The sequence below is a fragment of the Chinchilla lanigera genome, unplaced genomic scaffold (genome assembly GCF_000276665.1).
Source record: "Chinchilla lanigera isolate Chin_1 unplaced genomic scaffold, ChiLan1.0 scaffold00074, whole genome shotgun sequence".
Taxonomy (NCBI): domain Eukaryota; kingdom Metazoa; phylum Chordata; class Mammalia; order Rodentia; family Chinchillidae; genus Chinchilla; species Chinchilla lanigera.
Genome location: NW_004955475.1, coordinates 549,195 through 573,602, shown reverse-complemented (window position 1 = coordinate 573,602; position 24,408 = coordinate 549,195). Strand labels below are relative to the sequence as shown.

The following is a 24,408-nucleotide window of genomic DNA, read 5'->3' as shown; positions in this document are numbered from 1 at the left end:
TATCAGGGCAGTAGTAAGCCTCCAGGGCTACAAACCATGTAGAGAATTGTTTCCCTGGTTCATGGTACCCTCAAGTTCTGCCATGGTTTCTTCCCCAGCACACTCCTTCTTCCCCCAAACAACTTCTGATCTTTACTTCTCTGCTAACAGTGGTTAAAGTTCCCATTGTCAATCACCTGGAATTTCTGAGGGATGAGGAGCTGGAAGAGAGGCGGGAGAAACGCAGGAAACAGCTGGCTGAGGAAGAAACAAAGATAACTGACAAAGGCAAAGAAGATAAGGAGAACAGGGACCAGAGTGCACAGGTGATTCCCAGGGGCTGGGAGGACTCATCTTTGCCTTTGTGCCTTACTTTTCCTGTGGTTGTGGCTTGTTTGTGGTGCCAAGTCACTGAAGGACCTTAGAGCTTTCACCTTAAACCTGCCTGGGAAATTTCTCATTCCAAATAAACCATACATTCACCTGGATTTTGGGGGAAAGAATTCAAATCTAGAGTAAAAGTTGTTTCTCCAGTGTCTCACTGGGAAATCTTGAGCCAGAATCAGAGTATGTCCTCACTCAACAGTCACACCTAAACAAGCAAGTTGTATCATGTATAAGTACAAATTCTCTATGATGAAGGTGATCATGATATGTATCAAAAATGTACCAATAAAATCCGATTGGGAAAAAGTAAAATAAAATGAGATAAAACAGTCACACCTCATAGTCTCTATGTCCAAGGACTAGAGCCAGACAAGGAACCCTGACTCAACTGAGGCCGTTGGTCATTTAATTTCATTTCTCAATGGTCTTTCAGTATAGGGACCTTACCAGGATGACCTTGTTACATCATTTGAATAAGTTTTATTTAGGTGTCATATCAGAGAAAATACACATACCCTAAATCCTATCACTACATGTTGCTTTTCTAGGCCTTCAATTTGTGTGATAGCTAGCATGACTTTGGTTTAAAAAGCTTACGTACTTTTTCAGAAACTTACAGGCTCTCAGACATTACAGCTTTAGAAATACATGAGTGAAACTAATAGAAGTGCATAGCAAATAAACAGGTGTACTTAAGGTAGCAGGTAGATTAAAAATAAGGATGTTGAAGTCTAGGTGTGAGAGCCTAACCAGGCCCTTAAACCCAATCCCAAAATAATGTAAAAGGTAAATAAGGACATTTGAGTGTTTAGTTTTAACAAGTTTGATCTAACAAATATCTTTATATACAATTTTGTGCCTTATAAACAGGGACGTTTGTTTCAAACACATGAAAAAGGGTGGAAAATAAGCAAACCAAGTATATGGCCGAAAAAGCTATACCAGGGCTGGGAATATAGCTCTGCTAGTGCTTTCCTAACGTGTATCAAGTGTGGTACCTTGAGGTTGATTCCCCCAATACAACCCCCCCAAAACACCAAGGGTGGACAAAATAAGGAGGGGAGATAGATTAGACTGATACGTTCCTTTGGTCACTTGGCGAAAGCATTTTCTGTCTCATTACTAAACTCATAAATGGTCTAGGTCATTGGTGTCAAACCTGTGACCTGCATGCCACAGTGGGCTGTTTTATTGAAAGCCCTTAAAGGTTCGCCATCACTGGTCTAGGTGAGGGATAGTGACTCACAGTTGATTTCTATCTCATGTGCTCACAAAAGTCCCACATTGATCTGTCCCTTGTCTTTTCAGTGTACTGCATCCAAGACAAATGACTCCACTGAACAGAACCTGTCAGGTAAGTCTCCCTTTCCCTCTTTGTTAGTTGATTAGTGGGTTTTCTTTCCTATCCCTTAGAAAGCAGCTGGCCCATGTGGGCTGAAGATGGATGCTGGTGCTCTGTGGGATGAGGTAGTAGATTGTATAGTTTTAGGGTCATACCCCATCTTGGAGATAACTATACAGTCTACTGTCTTTCCCACGGTGACACACCTCCCCTACGAATGTCTCTGCTCAGGTTCTTATTCTGATTATGCTGTACTTATTCTGGCATATGTAGTAAGGTCATGTATCCAGTTCCTTTCCTCTGAAACTGAACGTGTACATCTTTGAGGTGATTGTTTCTTTGGCAAACATGATGGTTCATTTTTTCTTGTTTTTACCTAGTGACATTAGTTCTCAAATGCCAATCCTCAGTGGAAATGAACAAAATAAGGGTAGTTTAATGTGTTTTTCTTAAAGCTAAACTTCATGTCATTCAAAGGGCTATTTTTATGTTTAGAGATTATATCCTTCGTAGTTACTTGGTATCAAAATACTCTTACTAAATGTTACTGAGATGAGATTTTTTTTCTTACATGAATGAGTAAACTGAAAGATGGTAGTCTCTATTTTAGTCTCTCTGTTTTTGTTTTTGTTTTTTTTAATATCTAAATCTTACTGGTCCATAGAATCTAAAGGTCCAAGAAAGTTATGTTGGACAGTCTGCTTTGGGGGAAGGTAGCTTTGTCGGCCTGATGGAATAAATGTTTTCTGGTCATTTTAATTTTCTTAAACAGTGGTCAATCGCCATTTTGTGACTAACAACTGGTCCATGTGGTTATCTATCATATGTCTCCCCCATCCCTATTTCCTCAGAACTTTCTTCTGCTTCCCTATATCTTCTGTCTCCTTGGGCACTTGAGTTGGGAAATGATTGTACCAAAGCCTACACAGTTTTTTAAAGCAGTGAAGGAGGGTAGGTGTCCTGGTGCTCTTAATCTAGCAAAAGGTTTCTGAAAGGGTCTGCCAGAAGGTAAAATGCCCTTTACCTGCTGCCTTTACTAAAGGATCCTGCTTGTGCTGGGGTGAGGTAGTAAGTTGTATTGTTGTGGGGTAAGGATTTTAGGCCCCAATAAGAAGATAACTATACGACTTACTACTTTCCCTGGTGTGTGGCATATTCACTTAAGTCTTGGCAGTGTTGCCTCCATCAGACAAAGGTGCAGATGTTCTTTGGATAATAGAGACTGGGAAAAGTCCTGGTGGAAGGGGATAGACAATATTTAGGGTAAATAGATAGCAGTATAAAGTGGCTTATCCTTCACTGATTGGAGCATTTAATTGATTATTTTGTCTTTAGGCACAAACTCAGGCACTTTACTGTTTGACTGTATAGTGACTTCATTTACTCAGTAGTATAATAAGGAAGAAGGAAATGAAAGTATACTGTAATAGCAGTTTTGAGGGAAATTCTAGCTCCATGCAAATAAGGAAATGACAGAACCATAGGCTTTTGATAGTAGATTTTCTGTGTAGCTAGCTATAGAGACATTTAGCCTAACCCTACTATGTGACCTGTAATATTCCCCTTCTACCTGGGGCATAGAAAAAATTTTATTCTTAGGCTGCACAAAGTCACATTTCTAGTTCTTGGGATAGAGCTAGCACTGTGCTTATAGCCTTTGTCCTGGGTATACCAAACGAACTAAGATCTGTTTCTTGGAGCAGTTGGTTGTGGGAGGTAATCCTGTGTCACTGGCTCAGTGGGACACTTGTGAAGCTACATGTGTTGATTGGGAAGGTTCCCCTGGTCATTGACTGGTTTTCCCTTAACCCCCATTATCATTCTTTCCGAGAAAGATGGGACTCCTATGCCTGACAGCTACCCAACAACCCCGTCTTCAACTGATGCAGCTACATCTGAGTCCAAGGAGACCCTTGGTACTCTGCAGCCCTCACAACAGCAACCAGCACTCCCACCTCCACCAGCCTTAGAAGAAGTTCCTCAGGAGCTGCAGTCCCCAGCTAGAGAAGGGGGAAGCTCTACACAGCTATTGATGCCTGTAGAGTCAGAGGAATTGGGCCCCACAAGGTCAAGTGGAGAAGCAGAAACGACTCAGATGGAATTATCCCCAGCTCCCACTATAAGTGAGTAGAGTTTCAACTTTTAGGGACAGAGCAGCAGAAGAGAATGGCTATCTTTGCAGCTTTTCTCTAGTCTTGCTTGAGAGAAGCAAGTAGGTGCTAAAGTCCTCAAGTATGATCTGAACTTCTACATTAGTTTTCTTAGGTAAAGTTGAGATTTCTTCCCTGTGGCCTCAAGTGATTATAGTTGAGTATCTAGTGATACTGATGAGGATACAACTGTTTATTGAGGCATTTACTCTGTTCCTGGGCTATCATGCCAAGCTTATTATTTACCTCTTTGAAAATAGTTCTCCAAAGTAGATGGTATTACCTCCTTTAAAAAAAAACCCCAAAACTCAGAAATGAAATAATCAGCTCAAGGTCACTCAGTGCAAGTAGTTGACCTGAAATTAAAATCCAGAGCTGTCTGACTTCTACAGTTCCACATATGGCAAGCCTCTGACTCCATATATACAGTTCTTAAATTCTACTATGGCACTGTTTACCACTGGTTTCAAATGAGGCCTCAAAGTTCTCAACATAGTATTCCAACAGGACAAATTAGAACCTTCTTGTTTTCTTTGTTGCATGTCATGCTGCCTGTGATATACTCTGGAGAAACATTAAAGAGTCATTTCTTTCTGTTTTTCCTTTAAGGAACTTGTTTATTCAGAATTTGTGACATGCATGTATACAAGCGGTACCTGCTGGAAATCTCAGTGACAGAATCCTTTATATAGGGTGCCTAGGGAAGATGTTAGACAGGCATAGGTAAACGTAGCACATGTTAAAAAAAAATGATAGGAGAGGCATAAGGTGAGCCTTTAGAAGCAAGTCAGATCAGTTAGGGCACAGAAAACACCATCAGGAGATTAAGATAGAGAAGTGAAAAGTCTAAGCTAACTATTCTGAAGAGAAGCAACACTACCAAAGACATTGTCATGTTGTTACCCAGATTCCTTCCAAGCAGAGTTCTAACCTCTCCCTGTAACTTCCTTCAGCCTCTCTTTCCCCAGAGAGAGCTGAAGATTCTGATGCACTGACAGCTGTCAGCAGTCAACTGGAAGGCTCTCCCATGGACACCAGCAGCCTGGCTTCCTGTACCCTAGAAGAGGCTGTGGGTGATACCTCAGCAGCTGGCAGTTCTGAGCAGCCCACAGCAGGTGGCTCTACTCCTGGGGATGCCCTGCCTGTTGTGGCTGAAGTACAAGGCAGGGCTGATGGGACAGGTGAATCTATCCAGCCACCTGAGGACAGGTAAGCACTGTGTGCAAGAGGAGAGTAGGAATGGATTACAGAGTATTTGAAGTAGCAAACATGGGTATGCCTATTGTGCTGGGGAGATAAACCTGGTATCTGTGAGAAATGGATACTATTAAGAATGTTTTATAAATGAGAAAATACACCGCAGAGTACAACCTGAGAATTGATTTCCTTCAGCTCTCCCCCTGCTTCCTCTGAGAGTTCTTCTACCAGAGATTCTGCTGTGGCCATTTCTGGAGCAGATTCCCGAGGAATCCTAGAAGAGCCGCTGCCTTCAACAAGCAGTGAAGAAGAAGATCCCCTTGCTGGTGAGTTTCATGGGTGTTTAGGCTGTCTTGGGGTTGTTTTGGCTTCTACTAGCTCTTTGTGTAGAAATGTCTACTAAACAGTTCCATCTAGAAAAAGGCATGTGGGAGGGAGAAGGATTGCCAGTAAGGGGGTACTGCTGTTGCATAATATAATGAGCACAGGCTTAAAAGTCACGGTAACCTTTGGTCTCTTTAGATATTGCCACTGTGCTACTTCTACCTTTACAACTTAGGCCATTACTTAATTTCTTCAATCTCCATTGATACTGTTTTAGGCAGCTTTCCATTAAAAGGAAATCAATTATCCCAGTACCTGGGATAATCAATTTTAAAAAGAGGGGGAAGGTTCATCACAGTTTTGGAGGTTTCAGTTCATGGTCCCATTACTCTCATTGCTTTTGAGCCTGTGGTGAGGCATATATCATGGTGGAAGCACAAGGTGGAACAAATTTCTTACCACATGGGGTCCTAATAAACCCTCCAAGGGCACTTGTATACAACTGAAAGACTTCCCAACTAGGCCCCATCTCCTAAAGGTTCCACCATCTCCCAGTGGCACCATAGGCTGAAGACCAAGCCTTTAACACATGGGCCTTTGGGTGCTAGGGAGGATGTTTCACTGGCATGGCTGAAACACAGTAAATGTTTGAGAAAGAAGAAAAGGCTTCAGCTGAGCCTTTAAAAGCAAAGGAAATCAATAAAGGCACAGAACACCAGAAAAAGGATAAAGGTAGAGAAGTGAAGTCTGAGCTGCTCTTAAAGAAGCAACCCTACCAAAGACTTTGTCTGCCATGTTGCCCAGTGAAAATACGCAAAGCTCGTTTCCTTCAAGCAGTGACTTGAATTCCTTGTTTCTTGGCATCTCCCTCAGGTATCAGTCTCCCCGAAGGCGTAGACCCTTCTTTTCTGGCTGCTTTGCCTGATGACATCCGTCGGGAAGTCCTGCAGAATCAGCTGGGCATCCGTCCACCAACCCGAAGTGCCCCCTCCACAAATAGCTCCGCTACTACAGTGGTGGGAAATCCTGGTGTGACTGAAGTCAGCCCTGAGTTTCTGGCTGCCCTGCCTCCAGCCATTCAGGAGGAAGTATGTGAGTGGGCAGGTGATGGGGCCAAGCTAACTGGCAAGAGATACACCTCCATTGACTTCTTCTGCCCCATAGGTGCTGGCACAGCAGAGAGCTGAACAACAGCGACGAGAACTGGCCCAGAATGCCAGCTCAGATACCCCCATGGACCCTGTGACCTTCATCCAGACTCTACCCTCAGATCTGCGTCGTAGTGTTCTAGAGGACATGGAAGATAGTGTGTTGGCTGTAATGCCACCTGACATTGCAGCCGAGGCCCAAGCTCTGAGACGAGAGCAGGAAGCACGGCAGCGGCAGCTTATGCACGAGCGGCTGTTTGGGCACAGCAGCACTTCAGCACTCTCTGCCATTCTCCGAAGTCCAGGTAGAGAGAGGGCAAGTGGGAGGGCCTTGGCCAGAGGAGGTTCATTGCTCCCCTTTATCCTACCTGGACCCGGCTTGCAACCTCCCTTCTCCATTCTCAATTTCCTTTTTCTTTCCTTCCAGCTTTTACGAGTCGTCTGAGTGGCAACCGTGGCGTCCAGTACACTCGCCTTGCTGTGCAGAGAGGTGGTACCTTCCAGATGGGGGGTAGTAGTAGCCATAACAGGTACCTCTGTCTGTTTTCACCTTACTTCATACTACTTCTTAGGCCACATTAGTCCAGGTCTCTTAATTTTATAAACATGGAAGCTAAAGTCCTGAAAGGCAGGCTGAATGACCACTCTAGGCTATTTCGTTGAATGACTAAGAGAGCCTCATCTTCGAACTCCCCTCTCAAAAGACCACACTTTTGAGTTAGTCTAGCCATCAAAGAGCAGAATTACAAAAGCAGGCCAGTAGTACGTGTTAGCCATGGTTTTAATAAGACATGCTACCTGCCTCCCATGCAAATAAAAGAAAACAAGAAACCGCTTGCCTTGTTGATTGTGTCTAGATTGGAGAAGTAGAAAGAAGGAGTAAGTTTTTAGCTATGCTGTGGCAGAGTGGGCCCAACATGCCAAAGTGTGAAGGGGAAGGTGATTTTATATGAGGCAGGCAGTCTTCTGGTGGTCTAGAGTGGGTAAAAATAAGCATTATTTCCTAGACGTTAGATGCAGTCAGATTTTTTCCAGTCAAGGGATAGTACAGAACTGGTCAGGACTCTCTTGCCTTCTCAGTGATCATATGATACAGGGCAAGTCACTTACCTCCTTGCCCCTCTGGTTCATCATCTCAAAAATGGGTGATTTTGTAGGCTGTGTAGCAGTGCTGTATGGTAGACATTACGGGCATTATAAAGTACGTGGTGTACAGTACACAAAGCAGGCAGTTATGTACATCTTCCCTTCTTGAGATCCCTAGAAGTATCTAGTTCATTCTACTCCCCCAAGTTTATGCCTCATTCCAGAGCTCTACCTGAAGTATTAACCGGAGACTATATTTCTAGGCCTTCTGGCAGTAATGTGGACACTCTTCTCCGCCTCCGAGGACGGCTTCTTCTGGACCACGAAGCCCTGTCTTGTCTCTTGGTCCTGCTTTTTGTGGATGAGCCAAAGCTCAATACTAGCCGCCTACACCGAGTACTGAGAAATCTCTGCTATCATGCCCAAACCCGCCACTGGGTCATTCGTAGCCTTCTGTCCATTTTGCAACGCAGCAGTGAGAGTGAGTTATGCATTGAGACACCCAAACTCTCCACAAGTGAGGAAAAGGGCAAAAAGTCAAGCAAGAGCTGTGGGTCAAGCAGTCATGAGAACCGTCCCTTGGACCTTCTACACAAGATGGAGTCCAAGAGTTCCAACCAGCTTTCCTGGCTCTCAGTATCCATGGATGCAGCCTTAGGCTGCAGGACTAATATATTCCAGATCCAGCGTTCAGGAGGGCGCAAACATACAGAGAAGCATGCAAGCAGTGGCTCTACTGTCCACATCCACCCTCAGGCTGCTCCTGTTGTCTGCAGACATGTTCTAGACACACTCATTCAGTTGGCCAAGGTGAGGAGCTTGAAGGAACCCAACTCCTAGGAATAGAAAGGGGTGACAGCAACAGCCTATGTGAAATCTGGATACTAAGGGGGCTACCAAGTCTTCCTCTTTGCTCTTATTTTGTGTCCTTTCTAAGAAATTGTCCAATAAATAACTTAGGTTATTTACCTTTGAACTCTATAGTTTTTGTGCATTCTCTAAGTCATCAGAACATCTACCTGAGGAAGAAGTTCGGATTCAGATTTCAGTGGTTTTGTCATGTACTTTCAAATGTGATAATAGCTAAACCTAATACTTCATGCCATTTCCAATCAGTGTTTTTTGAATAATAGCGTTGTTACTACGTATTGAAAGCCTACCTGCTTTATGCCAGGCACTGTGCAAAATACATCATCTTGTTTAATTTCAATGGCTTTGTAAACAGTGTCGTTTCCTTCCCCATTTTATGAGCAGCAACTAAGGCTCAGAAAAGTTTGCTATTCAGTCTGCCTTGCTACAAAGCCCTTGTTCATTTCTCTAGGCTGCTTCACCGTCTGTTGGATAAAACTGCCATCAGCCATCTGCCCTGTGTTACCAAAGGAGAGGAAAGTCTCATAACCAATTCCCTGTCAGGAAAGCTCATTCTCTGTGGAGACCCCTTAAAACAAGCCTGTTCTTTTCCTGGCAGGTGTTTCCCAGCCACTTCACACAGCAGAGGACCAAAGAAACAAACTGTGAGAGCGATCGGGAGAGGGGCAGTAAGCAGGCTTGCAGCCCATGCTCCTCACAGACCACCAGCAGTGGCATTTGCACAGACTTCTGGGATTTATTGGTAAAACTGGACAACATGAATGTCAGCCGGAAAGGCAAGAACTCCGTGAAGTCAGTGCCAGTGAGCGCTGGTGGCGAGGGGGAAACATCCCCATATAGCCTAGAGGCCTCTCCACTAGGGCAGCTCATGAACATGTTGTCACACCCCGTCATCCGCCGGAGCTCTCTCTTAACTGAGAAACTTCTCAGACTCCTGTCTCTCATCTCAATTGCTCTCCCAGAAAACAAAGTATCAGAAGCACAGGTTAACTCTGGCAGCAGTGCTTCCTCCACCACTGCTGCCTCCTCAACCACATCTACCACCACCACCACTACCGCCACCACTGCCGCCGCCACACCCACACCCCCTGCTGCAACCACCCCTATCACTTCTGCTCCAGCTCTGGTTGCTGCCACAGCTATTTCCACCATTGCAGTAGCTGCTTCAACCACAGTGACTACTCCCACGACTGCTACCACTACTGTTTCAAGTAAGTTTGGGTGTCGGCTGGGAGCTATAGGGCATGTACTGTGGCTCTTATCTCACCTCCACTTTTGCACCCACAGAGTCCTCCCTAAATGGTAGACATAGGCCTGGTTTCTGTTTGTGAAAGCATAGTATGTTTTCTTGCCTTTGTCTGCCCCAGTTTTCTTCCTCCTTCCTTTTCTCTTTATCTTCCCACTGCTTTCCTCCCTCTCTCATACACGCACTGAAACTCCTGTGAAGGTCAGCAGGCATTCAGTGAATTTGCCTTTCTTAGTCTAGGCACTGAAAGGAGAAAATTCTCGTCATCAAGGAACTCTCAGCCTTTCCAGCCTAGCTGAGGAGAGCCAGTTCTTTTCCTTGTCCTATAATAAGCTGCAATTATATTTATTTATTGGCTATTTCTTACTAGCATATAATAAATATATTCATCATGGGGAATTGATAACATATACATACTACAGCTTCATCTTTTATTTTCCCTTCTTGCCCCTTCCCATCTCCATAAAGTCTGCCTACCTATTTCCTATCTATCATTTATTTTGTTCTTTAAATTATTCATACTTTGTGTTTCTCCTGTAAGAGAAACTGTAATATTTAACCTGTGTCTGATTTACTTCACTTACGATCTCATTTTGGTCTCAAGGTACATCTGTTTCCCTACAAATGATTCTGTATATCCTTATGACTATGTAGTGTACTCCATTGTTTGTATATATACTACATTTTCTTTATCCATTGATGTGTTGATGGGCAGGCACATAGGCCACTTCTGAGATTCAGCTGTTGTGAATTGTACTGCTGTAAACATAGGTTTGTGTAGATTACTGTAATATGTTTTTGACTTTCGGGAAGATACCCAGAAGAGGTATAACTGAGTCAAATGAAATTTCTCTTTAGTTTTTTTGAGGAACCTCCATACTGATTTCCATAGTGGTTGTGAGGGGAGCCAGTTCTTGTAGAATATCATTCAAAAACATGCTGGATACAGTGTCAGTTGGGGTAACTAGAACATCCCGTGAAATGAGCCCTGTAACAGATGACTAAGGATTACCTGCAAAAGTAGGTTGGGTAAGATGTATCACAGTAGGAGGAACAGTTTGGAGAAATGTGTAGGGTTCATTTCTTTCTCGTTTTGAAGCTCTGAAAAGTTCAGCAATTCCTTGGTTCTGCCACTTTAGTCTCTGGCTTGTGTCACAGAGCCTTACAGTGTTCCTTGTGTTTCCTCAAAGATTCTGCTACTACTACTAAAGGCAGCAAATCTCCAGCAAAGGTGGGTGAGGGAGGCAGCAGTGGTGCTGACTTCAAAATGGTATCCTCTGGTCTCACTGAAAACCAGCTACAGCTCTCTGTGGAGGTGAGTCCAAGCACTTACGAGATGTGAGGTTGGAGACTAAAAGGAGACAGGGTGGACATGGTTTGAGTTTTACCTTGGGGCTTACCCCTTTTTCCTTCCTTTTCCAGGTGTTAACATCACACTCTTGTTCTGAAGAAGGCCTAGAGGATGCAGCCAATGTGTTACTGCAGCTCTCTCGAGGGGATCCTGGAACCCGGGACACAGTTCTCAAGCTGCTACTAAATGGGGCTCGCCATCTGGGTTATACCCTTTGTAAACAGATAGGTAATAAAACAGTAGTAAGACATTCTCTTTTTGAAACCTTTAACTTGGGCACCATCTCTTTTTGAAAGTGTTGCCTAAGGCCCCCGACTGAATTAGACTATTACCATTCTCCCATAGCACAACCCCTATTTTATTCTGTTTAGTTCTTACTTGAGAGCAAGGCTAGACTATGTCCCCAGTGCCTAGCATATGGCTGGTTGTCTGGACAAGAGTATACATGGGCATGGCAGGGCCTCCTTTCTTCTCCCTAATGAGAACCTGTAAGAGCCCCATGTACCACCTCACAGGTGTACCTGTACTGCATTTAGGCTCAGGAATCATAGAGCCGAATAATACCTTCTGCTTTTGTGTAGTTTTGAGGATGCAAAAATTTTAACACTTGCACATTGTCTCCTTTCCATCTTTCCTTCCTAATTTAGCAAGAAGAAAGTAAAACTCAGGGTGATGAAATGATCCAGACAGAAGAATAAAAACAGATTTTCTGTCAAAATGGAGAGTCTGCTTTTTCCCACCCCCATCCCAATTGTGGGTCTCCCTGTGTCTTGGGTCCTTGCTTATTTATCTTCTCACAAATGTCCCTGAGGCTGGATGACTAGGAGAGTTGACTGGCTTTTGTAACTCAAAGTATTTACTGTATGATAATTATAAGGATCTGAAAGAATTTGGCCTCTACCTACTGACGTTTTTGGGCTGCTACCATTTATTGAGGTCCCCTCCCCCCTGCAATGGGCTAGGTACTGCCTGGGCACTGTACTACTATGTAATTACCTTGTAATTCTCATAGCAACCTTGGGAGTTTGAGCAGTATAATTCCCATTATTAAGGTGCCTAAGCAAATTGGGACTACGGTAAGAAATTTGCCGGCAATCACCATAAAACCTCTAACTTCAAGAGATATATAGGACTTAGACCATAGCCTGTTTGCCTCCAAAAGAGATCTGTATCTTTTTTCTACACGAAGCTGTATTTTGTGTGCAATTCATAGATCCCTGAGGCTGGGTAAATGGATGGTTACCAAATGGTCGATCCATGAATACACATAATAATCTGAACAGAGCAGAAATCGTGTTCACCCTGGCTTCTCTGCAATGAGGATGGCCTGGGCAGGTCTCTTGGGAAGGTTTGGATTGCAACTGCTGACTAGGAAAATCTCTGAACACTTGATGATTCCTTTTCCTACCCAGGTACCCTGCTGGCTGAGCTACGGGAATACAACCTGGAACAGCAGCGGCGAGCCCAGTGTGAAACACTCTCTCCTGATGGCCTACCTGAGGAACAGCCACAGACCACCAAACTGAAAGGCAAAATGCAGAGCAGGTGGGTGGTAGCTGCACTTTCTGCTGTGGTCTAGAATCTGGGGCATTCTAAAAGGTTGCTCTTGCTCACCTCTTATATTTTCTTTCTGTGGGTAATGTTTCTATTCGTCCTATACACATGTGACTTGATTTTTTTCTAATTCTCTATACTTGTAAGATTTCCTTCTGAGGTTCCTTGCCTTTCTGGAGATACCAGAAAGCCCTGCTTGCTCTGGGTGTTTATGCTTTGATGCTGTCAATATACGCAAGCCACCTCTACACTATCCAGGTTTGACATGGCTGAGAATGTGGTAATTGTGGCATCTCAGAAGCGACCCTTGGGTGGCCGGGAGCTCCAGCTGCCTTCTATGTCCATGTTGACATCCAAGACATCTACCCAGAAGTTCTTCTTGAGGGTACTACAGGTCATCATCCAGCTCCGAGACGACACACGCCGAGCTAACAAGAAAGCCAAGCAGACAGGCAGGCTAGGTATGAAACTAGAGTGTCCAGTTGAGGGGCAGGGTTGGTGGTGGAGAGCCTAGAGTCCATGGAGGGGAAAAGACTCAACATTTTGTTTCCTTCCAAAAGGAAAATGATCCTTTTTTATAAGGTTCAAAGTGTGGATGGTTGCATTATGTATTGCATTCAGTCTGTCTCCATAGCAGATTGATTAGAGCAAGTAGAAATTAAGGAGTAATAAACCTTTTCTTGAACAAGACTTACCTCACTGGGTGTGCACTTCCTTTCTGCTTCCTTGGTTACTCCTAAAACACTGAGGCCCTGTTGCTTCAGCCACGGCCTGCCAAATCATTTCCCCTATCTCTTTCCTCCTATCCCACAGAACCCTCTCACATGCTCTCATCTTTTTGCCTAGTGCCATGACCCATGCCTTTATCTGTAATGCTAGATTTTAGTGCCTGATGAATACTCTGAAGCTGCTTGAACTAAAGCTCAGAGACCTCAGCAAGATGCCCTGTGGCAGCATGGAGACAGGAGAGAAAGAATCAAACATTCCTTCTTTTTGCATTTTATATCTTGCCCTTTTTTTTCCCTTTCCCAGGTTCCTCCGGTTTAGGCTCAGCTAGCAGCATCCAGGCAGCTGTTCGGCAGCTGGAGGCTGAGGCTGATGCCATTATACAAATGGTACGTGAGGGTCAAAGGGCGCGGAGACAGCAACAAGCAGCAACGGTTAGCATGATGCCTGTGGCCCCTCATTCATTCATCTCTCCCCCCGCCCCCCATGTCATCAGTGGGGTTTCATTGCCCTTGTATGCTTTTGCATTGAGTTTGCTATGTGAATGCTTCTGGACCAACAGGGTTACTTTTCTGCTGGTGTTTCTCTTACTGTTTGTTAATTGGTTTGGTTTGAAATTCGGTTTGATTTAAACCTTGGCCCATCATACCCCATTCCCAGCTATCCAGTCGGTAGTGGCGCTTTTGCAAACTGCCTAATGCTAAGTGTCTGGGTTCTGAGGGGATGTGGGGGTGAAGTTTTTTTCAGTCTCATGGAACAATGCAGGTGCATCAGAAACATCTCAGGAATCCTACCCCTGAAAGTCCCCCAGGCATGGTTCCTATCCCATGCAGCCACTTCTGTCTATAGCTGCCCTCTGCACCCTGGCTTCTACCTCTGTTTTCCAGAATTCCTTGGCACCTAGGTGGTCAGGCACTTTAAGAGCAGATCTTCAGGTATTTAGGTAGCCAGCTTAATACTATACCAGCAGAATGACTATAATAAAAGCCTGACATAATGTGCCTGGTGCAGCACTCTTTCATTGTTTTCCTGTTCTTGCAACATGTAAGGCTAACCATCCCAAGACCCAGGAAATAAAGATTTCCTGAGGTTTAGTTTTTTTTCTTGTGTAGAATTACTGTTACACAGTGTGGTTTCTTTGAATGTATCCCACATAGCCTAGAACTTAGTAGCAACGACTCCAGGAGAGTAGAAAGGGAAAATACAGCTGCTTCGCTAGCATAAGTTTTTCTGCCCAGTTTCTTGCCTATTACCTGATAAGACAGATGTTGGCTTTTTAAATATCTACTGGTGAGAGGTAGTACTAATCTATCTGTGTTTGAACAAATAGAGACAAAGACCAAACCTACATTCTGTCTGTCTAAATTTACACACACACACACACACACACACACACACACACACCTGTCTCAAGAGACTTGAAGTCTATACTCAGGAGTAGAGTATAGGAAATATTGGAGCTCTTTGGAAAATTTGCAAGCTCAGGGTGGTTGACAGCAAAGAAAGTGGTAAAGCCATTCTTTTGTCCTAGAGAGCTACAGTTCCCCAACCAGATGTAAGCTCAATGTATAAGAAGTAGAAGGGCCAACCTCTAGCCTGTTCCCAGGAAAGCAGACTTGCACCCTTTATGTGACATTGTCTCCCTTTTATCCAGTCGGAGTCTAGCCAGTCAGAGGCATCTGTCCGGAGAGAGGAGTCGCCCATGGATGTGGACCAGCCATCTCCCAGTGCTCAGGATACTCAGTCCATTGGTCAGTACTACTTCCATTTTCCAACCCAGCAAAAGGGAGAGCCAGTCTTAGAGATCATCTGCTGGATCTTTTGCTCCCCAGTGTATAAATTCAGTGTTTAAATCAACCAAAGCACGTTGTGATAGAATATTACACATGGAGACAAAGTGTGTTTTGAGTCGTGGGAGGCAAACCTCTCTTTGCATCAGTTTTTCCTCATCTAACATAAGGGATCAGTCCAGGCGTGGTAGTGCATGCCCCTAATCCCAGCACTCAGGAGGCTGAGGTAGAGCAGGAGGATCCATGAGTCTGAGGCAAGCCTGAACTACATAGTGAGAATCTGTCTCAAAGGAAGGAAAAAAAGAAAAAGAGAAATAAAATAAAAGATGTTCACTATTGTTAGGATTAAATAGTACTGTGTGTAGAGTGCCTAGAAGTACCTGGCACAATGAAAGCTATTATTTGTGATACTTCTTAAAGTCAGTTGTACAGAGAATACTTTTTGGCACCCTTTGAGTACATTGCTACTAGTGTTCTCATAGGACATCTGTCTTTTTAATGCTATATTAAGTCGTGTACTATTCATCAGGACTTTAAAAGGTAGCTATTTTGCATGTACTCTATCCATCTTCTTTTACGCAAGATCACAGGATCGTAGTTGCCAGGGCCATGATTCAAGCCTCCTAGCAGAGCCTTGATGAATAGTCAGGATTGGGTAGAGGATAAAAAGCAGAGGTTAAGAAAAAGCCTAAGCAGGGGACAGGTGTGGTAGAGAGAGGAAGAGCTGGTTGGCTGGACTTGCTCCATGGCTACTTAGCAAAATTCAGAGTATACCCCAAAGAGTACCAGGAAAGATACTGGCTATAGATAGGGTGGAGGTCTATGTTTTGCCCCGTGGCTTCTCGGGGTCTTAAACTGTCCCAGGACAAGGTGACTAATTTAAAAGGCGTGGAACTTAAGAGTAAAAAAGATTTAATTTTATGTTCTGGCTTTGTCCCTTTGGAAAAGCATAGGGAGAAGGTAGCCTGCTTCCTGGGCAACTGTCAGAATTTAATGAGGATGATATTCAGAAAATACATTCTGTAGACTAGAAGACAATTGTTGCATTACCTTTAGGTAACATACTCAGAGGTTCTTTGGGGGCTAATGAAGCTTCAATGACTAGGCAACCACTAGCCACATGGGGGGTTTTGAGCACTTAAAATAGGGCTAGTGCAACTGAGGAACCAAATTGATTATTTTATTAAATGCCATCCAATACAGAACTGGACATTAATTCATATGTTGTGCAGTGAGTAGTACTGAATGGCGAACAGTTTGTTCAACTTGATCTGTCTAGTACCCTATACATTTGGTCTGGGGGGAAAAACTCGTTAAGTCGTGCATACATCAAAAGCTTTCTGACTCTGTGTTCTATGTATTCAGTAGCCTCAGATGGAACCCCACAGGGAGAAAAAGAAAAAGAAGAGAGGCCACCTGAGTTACCCCTGCTCAGTGAGCAGCTGAGCCTAGATGAGCTATGGGACATGCTAGGGGAGTGTTTAAAGGAACTGGAGGAATCCCATGACCAGCATGCGGTGCTAGGTAAGCTGTGCTTTGCGGGCCCTGGTTCCAAATCTCCTTTGCCAACTTAAAATTCTTCCTTTCACAATAGTCCTCAGTGCATCTATAACAAGAATTATTCAAAGCAGAATGGTTTGTTCTCTGGGTTTAGTGTTGTAAACAGTTTTACCTTCTCTCTTAGGGTTAGGGTTATAGTTCCTAAGACACACGCTTACCATGTGTAAGGTCTTGGGTTCCATCTCCAGCACCCCGAAAAAAATAGATTTGCCTTTTCTCTTAACCCATTTATGCTGAAGTTCACAGTGTTTTTTTAATTTGTGCGTGAAATTCACATATGTTACCTAGAAAAACTCAAGGAACAAGACTTTCAAGAGGAGAAACTGTGTTATGTTCCACTGTTATGGGCATTCCAAAAATGGAACACTAGGCGTTTAAGGGTTAATAGCTGGTATCTTACTTTGTAGACCAGGTGAATCTTTATAAGTGGTTACCTATGCCATTGTTCTTTGGCTTTGAGGAAGCGCTGGCATCTTCTGTGACTTTATTCCACCATTGTATTTCTCAGCCAGTTTTCACTATTTCTCCCATGTTCTGTTTCTGTGATTTGTTTGTGAAGGCAAAAAGATACGTTGAAGTTCGTAAACTAAAGCATCACTTCTCTCATTCCTAACCACAGTGCTACAGCCTGCCGTTGAGGCCTTCTTTCTGGTCCATGCCACAGAACGGGAGAGCAAGCCTCCTGTTCGAGACACTCGTGAGAGCCAGCTGGCACACATCAAGGATGAGCCTCCTCCACTTTCTCCCGCTCCCTTAACCCCAGCCACTCCTTCCTCCCTTGACCCATTCTTCTCCCGGGAGCCCTCATCTATGCATATCTCCTCAAGCCTGCCTCCTGATACACAGAAGTTCCTTCGCTTTGCAGGTACAGGGTACTTTCAGAACCCCAGGTGTAGAAGGCTTCACTTTATACAAGGTTTCATTTATTTTATCCTTAGCTTACACCGCAGAGTGAGAAAGAGTGAGAGCATTTATGAGAATATGCGTGTAGCAAAGTCAGTAGGCACCTGCTCTGGAAACCCCATGTGTGCCACTCTGAGGGGGTTTGGAGTTTTTTCCTCAGGCTATGAGAAGCCAGGTAGGGGTAGATAGTAATGCTCCGATTCAAATTCACAGTTGAGGGCTGGCCTGTGGGTTTGGCTGGTTCCTATTTTAGGTCACCAAAACAAGGAAGAGATAGTTGCTAGTTGGTGGGCTCTCCTGTAGCCTCTGGGATCCATGATGTTCTGATTCCTGCTTTCATTTCTACCCTCAGAGACTCACCGCACTGTGTTGAACCAGATCTTACGGCAGTCCACCACCCATCTTGCTGATGGGCCTTTTGCTGTCCTGGTAGATTATATTCGTGTCCTCGACTTCGATGTCAAGCGCAAGTATGTGGTGGGGGCTTGGGTCCTCAAATGGTATCTCCCCTCCCAGGAAGTAGCCAAAGGTGTTCCTGGGGCCAGAAGTTTCTCTTGGTGGCAGCGTATGGAATGGTGCAAATAGGGAAGGAAGACTCAGCTCTGCCACTGACAATCATTGTTCCCCCTAGGTTTCACCCATGTCCATTCTTCAGCAAAATGAGAGCCATATGATTTATGAACCATATGATTGCTGAAGTCCCATTCCATCCTTTTGGGTCATGGTGGAGCTGCAAATGCCTGAGCTATACTCAGCCAGGTTCAGGGGGGGGCTTCTATAGCACCTCTAACATCATCCATACTCCCTCTGGATGCATGCACATGCTTACCTACTTGCAGAAATTCCATACCACAATGTCTGTGGGCCCTTACTCAATGGAGATAGAAAAAATTTAAAGCTGATAATAAATGGTCTACCTCTCCCACTACTGGGCTTTTCCAAAGTGGATGAGGAACAGAGATTAGAGTGCTTGGGGGATGGAGAGAGTGTTGTGGATGTTTGTCCTAATCACACAAATGAAAGTTTACTGTGCTACCCTTCATCCTGTTTTCCTTTTTTACTATCTCCCAAGGTATTTCCGCCAAGAGTTAGAGCGTTTGGACGAAGGGCTCCGGAAAGAAGACATGGCTGTGCACGTTCGCCGTGACCATGTGTTTGAAGACTCCTATCGTGAGCTTCATCGCAAATCCCCTGAAGAAATGAAGAATCGATTGTAAGAACCTAGAACAGAGAGCAGACAAGACAGGGGCACTTTGTACACAGTGGCAATCCCTTAGTGTGGCCTCAGATACAGGACATTTAGGGAGTCATTGCCCTCCCCCATAGGAATCTGGTTTAGATAATTCCACTGAGCTGCCTTCTATCATCCTTGTCTGGCTCGTTTCTGGCCCTTTGCCTGAGCTACTCAACAGTTTCCAGACAGAAAAGTCTTTGGTATTTATAAGGATATACCTCAAGGCTTCGCAATGAGAGCTTTTACTGTTGTTACACTAAGAGTGGGAAACCTGCTGAACAAACTGTACCTTGGGTTGTGAGAGACCGTATGTGCATGACTCACCTATACCGAATGAGTAACTGTTGACTGGTGATTCTGAAACCAAATAGAGATCAGCGGTTCACAATACCAAGTATCACAGGAGCTGAAGGGAAATTACAGGATTTGTGTGATGATTCTTCCCTCTCCCTCGTGGTGTGGGCCCATCTATGTAATCACACAAGTCAGAGTCTCCCGGGGCTCTCTTGGCACTCTGTTCACCTTTTCATCAAATACTATACTCCCCAAAGGCTGCTTCACATCCTTTCCCTCAGTCATACTGTTGGGTAAATGGACAGCTCTGCCCTGTGCTTTTTGCTCAGCTGTGTTCTTGCTCTTTTATAGGTATATAGTGTTTGAAGGAGAAGAAGGGCAGGATGCTGGAGGGCTCCTGCGGGAGTGGTATATGATCATCTCTCGAGAGATGTTTAACCCTATGTATGCCTTGTTTCGTACCTCACCTGGTGATCGAGTCACCTACACCATCAATCCATCTTCTCACTGCAACCCTAACCACCTCAGCTACTTCAAGTTTGTCGGACGCATTGTGGCCAAAGCTGTATATGACAACCGCCTCTTAGAGTGCTACTTTACTCGCTCTTTCTACAAACACATCTTGGGCAAGTCTGTCAGGTGAATATATGGCCCAGTCTTGAGACTCTTCCCAGTTCTGGAGTTCACATGCTTTGCTTGTGTCCCATTCTGTGCCCATAACACACAGAGACACACCCCTGACCCTCTCTAATTGTGTTTCAGATACACAGATATGGAGAGTGAAGATTACCACTTCTACCAGGGTCTGGTTTATCTGCTGGAAAATGATGTCTCCACACTAGGCTATGACCTCACCTTCAGCACAGAGGTAGGTTGGGGATCGTGTCCCCAGTACAGTCTGGGCAGTTCAGGACACTCATTTTGAGGTCACCTTAGAACTGTTCTTGGATGATCTCTCGTGGTTCTAGGGAAGCATCTTGACTTCTTGAAGCCCCATATCCTATAACCCGTCAAGCAGTGAGCAGTGGGTATTTGTGAGACATTACAAATAAAAAATCAGAATAGGTAAAATAATCCAGGCTGTTTCTTAATTTCCCCTTTTCAAATATGCTCCAGTACATAATTCTTCATTCCTGAACATAATTGATTGTAGAAAAACGATACAAATAGAGATAAGTGAAAATAAAAAAATACTTCATTACCCTTCCCCTAAATTGTGTTCTGCAAAGATTGTGTTACCGGGAATGGTGGCACAAACCTATAATCCTGACACTCAGGAGGGAAGCTGAGGCAGAAGAATTGCCATGAATTCAAGGCCAGCCTGAACTACACAGTGAGACCTTGTCTCAATAAAAAAATTTTTAAAAGATTGTGTTGTATTACATTACATGCATTAGGCATGCTGTTACTGCCCTGTTCCCTTTTATCCTGCCTGCCTTCCTAATGTGTTTAGAAGCCAAAGAATTTTCCTTCATTCATGCTCTCAGTCTTTTCCTCTCAGGGGAGTTATGAGCTAATAAGTAGGAAGAAAAGTTACAATTTACTATGGACTTGCTTCATCTCCCTGCTTCAGGGTATAGCACAGAGTTTAGAGTATATTCCCAAGTCCTTATGTTAGTCTTATCTTGGATCAAGCTTGGTACATACAGTTGTTGTTTCTGGTATTCTAGGTCCAAGAATTTGGAGTCTGTGAAGTTCGTGACCTCAAACCCAATGGAGCCAACATCTTGGTAACAGAGGAGAATAAGAAGGAGTATGTACACCTGGTATGCCAGATGAGAATGACAGGTAGGAGAAATGTCCTTTAGAACTCATGTTGCTTAATACAGGAAGAGGTCGATCCCCATTCATTTCAGAAACATCTTTTCTCAGCTATGACACATCCAAAAATGTCATGTACAAAAGGAGTCAAAACATCTGACCGAAAGGCCCCTCTCTTACAGGAGCCTAGAAATGGAGTAGTGGTAGGTAAAGCAGGCAGATCTGCAAGCATCGGGAGCCATATTGGCATAACTGACTGCCAGTAGTTCTGTAAGTTCAGAAGTCACGTGGCTTTTTGGTTCTCTCATCAGGAGCCATTCGCAAACAGCTGGCAGCTTTCTTGGAAGGCTTCTATGAGATCATTCCAAAGCGCCTCATTTCCATCTTCACGGAACAAGAATTAGAACTGCTCATATCAGGACTGCCCACCATCGACATTGATGATCTGAAATCCAACACTGAGTACCACAAGTACCAGTCCAACTCTATTCAGGTAAGTAGCTGCTGCTGCTGCTGCTGCTGCTAACTACTGTAATTTGTGTGATACCCTATAAGCCAGTACTCTTAGAGGAAAAGGGTTGTGGATGACAAGGTACCTAAATTCATTGTCCTTGGAAAGTATTTTCAGGTGGTGTTTATCTCATGAGTGAAAGAACTAAAGCCTGTCCTACAGAGGGGGCTTACCTAAGATTCTAAGTCTAGTCCTTTTTCCCAAATTCCATCCCCCTGCCTTCCAGGGCTCTTTTCCTAATGATGGCCTTTTGTGTCCTGTCCTGCAGATCCAGTGGTTCTGGAGAGCGCTACGTTCTTTTGACCAAGCTGACCGTGCCAAGTTCCTCCAGTTTGTCACGGGTACTTCCAAGGTGCCCCTGCAAGGCTTTGCTGCCCTTGAAGGCATGAATGGCATTCAGAAATTTCAGATCCATCGAGATGACAGGTCCACAGATCGCCTGCCTTCAGCTCACACATGGTAAGAGGGTCTGTTTCTCTTAGCGTTCAGATCAAGCTTGCAGACTTGGTGTTTCTAGGCCCCTACCCAAGATTGAGAATACAAATCTGGCCCAGGCCTGAACCCCTGTGGTAGCTAGCTCACAGTTTAGTGGCTCTGTGGAGGTAATGCTTGAGATAAGAAGATGAACTCGATACAGTGGGGAGTGGGGAGACATTGGCAGGTAAACACCATCACAGGAGAGCATGCATGGTACATTACAGAGAGCCAAAGTCTAAAGAATTCAGCAGAGACCAGATTTATGATTCTGGTGCCTAATGGCCAGTTTGGAGCCAGATTAGATTGAAGAGGGGAGACCAGGCTGGACAGAATTGGGAGTCATCAAGAATTGAGAGGGTAGGCTCCCGCAGTGCAAGAGAACCAGTGGACATGGGGAACATGAATTCAGTTACCATCTCTCTTCATGGACTGATTTATCTTCTTTCCCTAGTTTTAATCAGCTGGACCTACCTGCCTATGAGAGCTTTGAGAAGCTCCGCCACATGCTACTATTGGCCATCCAGGAGTGCTCTGAAGGTTTTGGGCTGGCCTAATGAAGCCCTACCCGCCTCTGTGGGGTTTTTCTACCATTGTTGGACCTGGGGAGGGGGGAAATTTAAAAAGAACCAGAAAGAAAACTGTCAAAACCAATAAAGGAAGTCCATCAGCTCACCATGTGTGTGTCCCAGCTGCCCCATCTTCCCCAGCACATACCTGTTCCCCTTTTCCTGCTCATTTTCCCCTCCCCTTTCCTCACCACCTCTTCCCTTTACATGCTGTCCATGGCCCCCAGCCCATGTGTTTCAAAGGCGATAGCCTTTGCAGGGACCTGTTTGTCCCAACTGTTTGAACAGTGTGCTCCTCAGATTCTGTGTTCAGAAGGATTTGCTGCATTGAGACTTGAAACCTTTGGATAGGGGAAAAAATTATATATATATATATTTTTTTGTTCTGTTTGCATTTCTTAATTTGTGCTTGGAATGTGTTGATGTGCACAGCTAATGATTCAATGCGAGACAAGATTGGCGTCTGTGTTGTGGAGGTTTCAAATAAAGAGCACTCTTCATAACTCACTTTTCACAAATGGAGTTTTTTTCAAATTTTTAAAATGAAACAACCAAAAAAACCTAAAGCACGTACTAGACACCTCCATCTCCCTACTAATTACCCACCTCTATTACTAGTACAGCTTCCTCCTTCAAAGTTAGTTTCCCCATAGTCAGGAGAGATTGGCAGCCACCAGGAATTATTAGGAGAAGGTCTGTTTTTAGAACAAGATCTGCACTTGGGTATGGTGGTGATGGTAGAGATTGCAGTCAGTGACAAATCTTCACTTCGTTCAAAGGATCAAACCATAGTAGACTGCATAAAATTCAACCCACCCAAAGGGTATATTTTCTGAGTCTGGGGCTCAGTTTAAATTTTTGATTTATTTTACTAATATTCTAGTTCATTCCTAATAAAATTTTAAAAGCAAAAGATTTAGGCCCCTAAAAGACCATTCTTGTACCTGTTTTGTCTCACTCTTGTCATCTGTCTGCCAGTCTGTTCACAGATCACCTAATAGTCTGTTGTCATTTTTATTCCATCCAGCACTTGCAGCTAATCTGAGGATTTTGATGGTTCCCACTTTCAACAAAAAATAATTTAATAAAAGTTTAGTTAGAAAAATGGTCCCAAGTGGTGCTTGCTTTGTGTGGTTTTTCTCATTCACTGAAGTGCTACACCTTAAGATTTTTCTCTGTCATCTTATCCCAGAGTGTAAGTGTAGGAAAGCAGGGAGGTGTCCTTAACCTGATCCTTCTGGCCCTAAGGCAAATGACTGCCAGGTGCTTTCCTCCTGTGTTGACTCCTGCACCTGACCCCAGGCCTGATGACGAAGATAGGTAAACCACCCCGTCCCTGTTAATGCATTTCTAGACAGGATGGAGATGACCATGTTTGTGACATGCATTATAGAAAGGAGTCTCTAGGTATAAATAATGGAAGTACCTGATAGCCTGCAGGGTCAGGAAATTTTTTCTCTTCAAAATCTCTTGTTCCTAGCTGGGTGTGTTGGTGCACACCCGTAAACCTAGCGTTCAGGAGGATGAGGCAGGAGGATTACTGTGAAATTAAGGCCAGCTTCAGCTACCTCGTTCAAGCCTAGCCTTCACTACATAGACCATGTCTCAAATTCATGTTCCTTGAAATTTTCTAGGTAATAAATAGGAGTTTCGTGCAAAAATTCAAAAACACCTGCAGTCTTATGCATAAATGAGGTTGTGTAGGATTTGAGATTAAGGAGAGAACTCTCTGCGTCAAGGCAATCGGATCTCAGCTGATAGCCTAGTTTGAGTAAAGGGGGGTGGCCTGAGATCAGGAGTCCGGCAAGGCTTTAGAATGGAAAGAAGAGCAGAATTTAGGACCAGGCATGTAGCTCAGTGGATAGAGCGTTTGCCAACCACTTGCTAGGCTCTGGGTTCAATCTCCAGCTACTACCAAAAGAAGGTTCTTAACAAAGTGGAATAAAGCTCAT

General features: G+C 44.2%; 1 protein-coding gene and 1 long non-coding RNA gene across 7 annotated transcripts in view; one reads left to right on the top strand and one right to left on the bottom strand.

Annotated features, from left to right (window-relative positions):
* The window catches only part of Huwe1 (HECT, UBA and WWE domain containing 1, E3 ubiquitin protein ligase), a gene marked incomplete at its 5' end in the record, with an annotated part of 121,129 nt that extends 98,169 nt beyond the window's left edge, over positions 1-22,960 (top strand). For 4 of the 6 annotated variants that reach the window (XM_013502817.1, XM_013502816.1, XM_013502814.1 and 1 more), the window contains 26 exon segments: positions 151-305; positions 1,675-1,720; positions 3,544-3,831; positions 4,812-5,067; positions 5,251-5,381; positions 6,253-6,467; positions 6,544-6,832; positions 6,955-7,057; positions 7,877-8,423; positions 9,082-9,694; positions 10,920-11,044; positions 11,152-11,308; positions 12,493-12,625; positions 12,893-13,095; positions 13,667-13,794; positions 15,015-15,111; positions 16,516-16,674; positions 17,330-17,575; positions 17,966-18,083; positions 18,686-18,826; positions 19,493-19,780; positions 19,904-20,009; positions 20,812-20,929; positions 21,214-21,395; positions 21,682-21,872; positions 22,342-22,960. In XM_013502817.1, the coding sequence (XP_013358271.1) occupies positions 151-305; positions 1,675-1,720; positions 3,544-3,831; positions 4,812-5,067; positions 5,251-5,381; positions 6,253-6,467; positions 6,544-6,832; positions 6,955-7,057; positions 7,877-8,423; positions 9,082-9,694; positions 10,920-11,044; positions 11,152-11,308; positions 12,493-12,625; positions 12,893-13,095; positions 13,667-13,794; positions 15,015-15,111; positions 16,516-16,674; positions 17,330-17,575; positions 17,966-18,083; positions 18,686-18,826; positions 19,493-19,780; positions 19,904-20,009; positions 20,812-20,929; positions 21,214-21,395; positions 21,682-21,872; positions 22,342-22,444 (5,138 nt within the window). 6 annotated transcript variants of the gene reach the window in all.
* A 100-nt stretch (positions 22,961-23,060) lies between these two features.
* Positions 23,061-24,408, bottom strand: part of LOC102017330 — a 30,597-nt gene continuing 29,249 nt past the window's right edge. Inside the window, exon 3 of the long non-coding RNA XR_001230752.1 lies at positions 23,061-23,519. This is a non-coding gene — a long non-coding RNA (uncharacterized LOC102017330). The remainder of the gene's footprint in view (positions 23,520-24,408) is intronic.